At 50.4% G+C, this 3,629-nt stretch overlaps 1 protein-coding gene across 1 annotated transcript; it reads right to left on the minus strand.

The window, feature by feature from the left end:
• Positions 1 to 200: 200 nt before the first annotated feature.
• LOC124671022 (acetylserotonin O-methyltransferase 1-like) lies at positions 201 to 1,516 on the minus strand. The gene is made up of 2 exons (XM_047207467.1): positions 701 to 1,516; positions 201 to 574 (listed from the first exon to the last, which is right to left on the minus strand). The coding sequence occupies exons 1-2, from the start codon at positions 1,514 to 1,516 to the stop codon at positions 272 to 274; spliced, it is 1,119 nt and encodes a 372-aa protein (XP_047063423.1). The 3' UTR covers positions 201 to 271.
• Positions 1,517 to 3,629: the final 2,113 nt, after the last annotated feature.

Below are 3,629 nucleotides of genomic sequence, written 5' to 3' on the forward strand. Positions count from 1 at the left end.
ACCCAAAATATCAAACTTAAGATTTGAACTCTGGTAGGCTTGGGGTGCCACTTCTCTCCTAACGATCCAACTACAGATTGATTCTTAACATCAAAATTTATTAATTAATCAGGTGAAAGTAACAACTTCAACAGCCTCAGCCAGAAAACTAGCACCGCAACATTTAAAGAGTTCGAGTACCTCTCACGAGAAGGCACACGTGAGCAAATTTCTCGCGAGATTTATTACAACTAAAAATGAGGAGCATAAAACTTCGAAACTTGAAATGCATTCAGGGGAACACTTCGATGATTGATCGAATTCCATTGGTTGGAGTGATCTTGTAGTCGCTGAAGCCGGCCTCGGAGAAAATCATGCTCCACTCGCTTTCCTCTCGCTCGATTCCATCCATGCCCATCATGTAGACGTCGAAGAAAGCCTGCGCCTCTTTGGAATCATGCTGCTGAGTCACCGGATACCCGACCACCATGTCGATGATGATCACCTTTCCTCCCGCATCTCTCTCCGGGATCGCCTCCTTGCACAGACGCATGATCTTGACACAGTCTTCGTGTTTCCAGTCATGCAAAATCCACTAGAACAAAACATCCCATAAGTATATGGACTAGTAGAAACAAAAGAATGATGGAGTACTCGTAATACTTGAACCATGCATGGCGCTGCCTATGGAAGGAATTGAAGTACAGTAAATAATTTTTACCTTGAGTAGAACAGCATCCGCCGGCGGGACATACTTGAACATATCCCCGGCGACGAAGGTCACCCTGTCGTTGGTGGGAGCCAAGGCTACCACGTCGGCGAGGTCCAGCACGGTGCACTTGAGGTGCGGGAACGCTTTAGCCACGGCCGTGGCGGTGGCACCATGCGAGCCGCCGACGTCAACCAGCGAGCTCTTCACTTCTTTGAACACTCCGCTGTGCTCCTTGAGCAGGACCTGCATGGCGACGCGGCTGTCGGCGGCCATGCCTCCGCTAAACTTGCCGCCATCGCCCACCGTGGTGTCCCAGAAGTCGCAGCCCTGCGCAACCTCGATGAGCGACAGCCCCGACGGTCGCTCCTCGGTGAACCACTCGGGCATCTTCAGCAGAGCGTTCCAGGATACCGGGTCTACCATTGTGTCCACCATCGGGGACAGGTCGTGTGGTGATCTCTCGACCAGGAGCCGGGAGACCACGGTCAGCTCGTAGTACTCAGGCGGGGCAGCAGCACCATCAGAGGGTTCGTCCTTGCCTTGGACCAGTGAGAAGACCCCGGAGGTGGTGAGCACCCGCATGAGCCGCCTTAGGTTGGAGAGCTTCGTCGGGTGGATCTTGATCTCGTCGGCGAGCTCGGACAAGGTGGCGGCGCCCCCGCGGCGGCTGATGGCGTCGGGGATGCGCAGGTCCGTGGCGGCCTTGAGCCCCAGTGACTTGACGAAGGCGAGGCAGTGGTGGTAGAGCTCCAGCTGACCTTGAAGTAACTCGTTGGTACTCATGGTCAGCTCGTCGTCTTGTTCGTTGTGCTTGTGCGGCGCCATTGTGTATGAGTATGTAGTATGCTGTTGTTACCTTCTCTTTAGAGAAAATGTAGTGTGTGCTACTAGCTTGGTCGAGGGGGTCTTATATAGATGCGTGCGCACGTGATTTCCCCTGGACATGGCGCGTGACTGGATCGGGACGCACCAAGAATTTCCAGAAATCCATTCTCACACCTTGTTCAGCGAGATACATCTTTTTCAAAGGACCCTATGTTTTGCTCATAACACATCTCAGACTTAACGAAGAAGTACCATAGTCGACGAATGAGAATCTGTTCATACCAACATAATATGATGGCATATAGTAATCATCAATCAAAATCTCATCTCAATGCATAATTTCATTACATGCCACCCACACCACAGGAAATCGTTAGGTTGCCGTGTGACCAGGGGCAGCTTAATTTCATCTCGGTAACTACGACCTCATGAGGTCAACTGCCCCCACACATGATTTGGAGTCCATGCATGCCTTCAAAACATGGCGTCGCTACCTCATAATTTTTTTTGTGAGATCTACACTCACCACAAAAGCATGAAGTTTATTTTCTCTCAGAAGAAGTTACATATGCGGCAAAGTAGATGGACTGAGCTCATCAAGGACTACCACCTACGCCGACGGTGTTTCGGCTATAACACCGAGGGTCACCATCGGCGCAGACCTACGCCAACGGTTTTCGAGGCTACACCAACGGTAGTCCCCGTCAGCACAGTTGCGTTTTCCTGTTGTGTCTGTCTCCTTAAATTTTTAATACCCAAACCTCCTTTTTTTCTTAGACCTGCAAACTTGAACCCATTTCATCATACAATAACCCGTTTTTGCTTTCTTCCCATGCCAAAAGACTCTTCTACCATGTTTGTCAATTTTCTGAGTGAAAGTTTTATTCAATGGAGCCATCGGCATGGTATAAGATAGGAGGGCATGCAAATTTATTATGCATTTCTCATCAACGAATACTCCCTCCGTCCTCGAATGAGTGTACGTTAAGACATGTTTTAAGTTAAACTTTATTAACTATGACTAATTTTCTAGAAAAAAGTAGCAACATTTATAATATTGAATTAATATCGCTAAATTCATCTTGACATCTAGTTTAATAATATAATACTTTGATGTTACATATATTGCAATTTTTATGTAGAACTTTAGTCAAATTTAAAAATATTTAACTTTTAAAAAAGAGAAATTATTATTCGCGGACACACTACAGGAATGGCGAGCTGCGCCGACGGCCGTGGCGTACGCCGACGGCCAAATGTCGGGGCCGTCGGCGTACTGCCCGGTCAGCCCAGCTGCTCGAAGCGCCCCTCGGCGTATCGCGCCCCTCGGCGTATGACACGCTATGCCGAGGGTGGCCCTCGGCGTATCGGCGGCCCTCGGCATAGGTTGAGGGTGCGACCCCGTCCCGTCGCCCCGCGGCCATGCCCTAACGGGACCTTGACGGCGTGAAGCCTACGCCGAGGGGGCCCGTCGGCGTAGCTGAAGCCAATTTCTCCCGCCGAATCCTCCCGCCCCTCCCGCCAAAATGACGTCAGCCTGTCTAGCCTATGCCGAGGGGCACCGTCGGCTTAGCATCCATCTTTTTTTTCCTTTTTCCCGCCCATTTCTCCCGCCCAATCTTTCCCGCCAATTTTTCCCGCCATTTTCTCCCGCCAGCCTTTTCTCGCCGTTTCAGCCCCTCGCCTCCCTATATATACCCATGTGTTCTTCTCCAACAAAACACCACCACCAGCATGGTGTGGTGTTGTTTGTCTAATGTTGTACCCCCGGGGTCTTTCGGCTACACGCACATGCGCTGACGGCACTTAGGCATGTCCTGGACGTATAGGGCAGAATTCACCGGTGGGGTGAACCGGAGGAAAACCTTAGATAGCATGGATCCATACTTGCCACCACATGACCTAAAACAAAGGAAAAAAGTCCATTGCTAACCCTAACTCTAACCCTAACCCTAACCCTAGGGGTAGATTTGCGGGGTCCCCGCCCCCTAGGGTTTCCCTAGATACAAACCACCGGAGCGTCCGAATCGCCGGAAACTCCTCGCTACGGCTCATCCGGGCCTATTTCATTCCAAACCTATGGTTTCCATGTGCATATGTCCTAAACAAAGCA

The sequence above is a fragment of the Lolium rigidum genome, chromosome 7 (genome assembly GCF_022539505.1).
Source record: "Lolium rigidum isolate FL_2022 chromosome 7, APGP_CSIRO_Lrig_0.1, whole genome shotgun sequence".
NCBI lineage: Eukaryota > Viridiplantae > Streptophyta > Magnoliopsida > Poales > Poaceae > Lolium > Lolium rigidum.

Bases quoted from the DNA above. Each gene is read 5' to 3' on its own strand.
- LOC124671022 (XM_047207467.1), bottom strand. From the start codon at position 1,516: ATGGCGCCGCACAAGCACAACGAACAAGACGACGAGCTGACCATGAGT. The intron at 575-700 runs GTAAAAATTATT...GTTTTGTTCTAG, and splicing joins CGGATGCTGTTCTACTCAAG to TGGATTTTGCATGACTGGAA.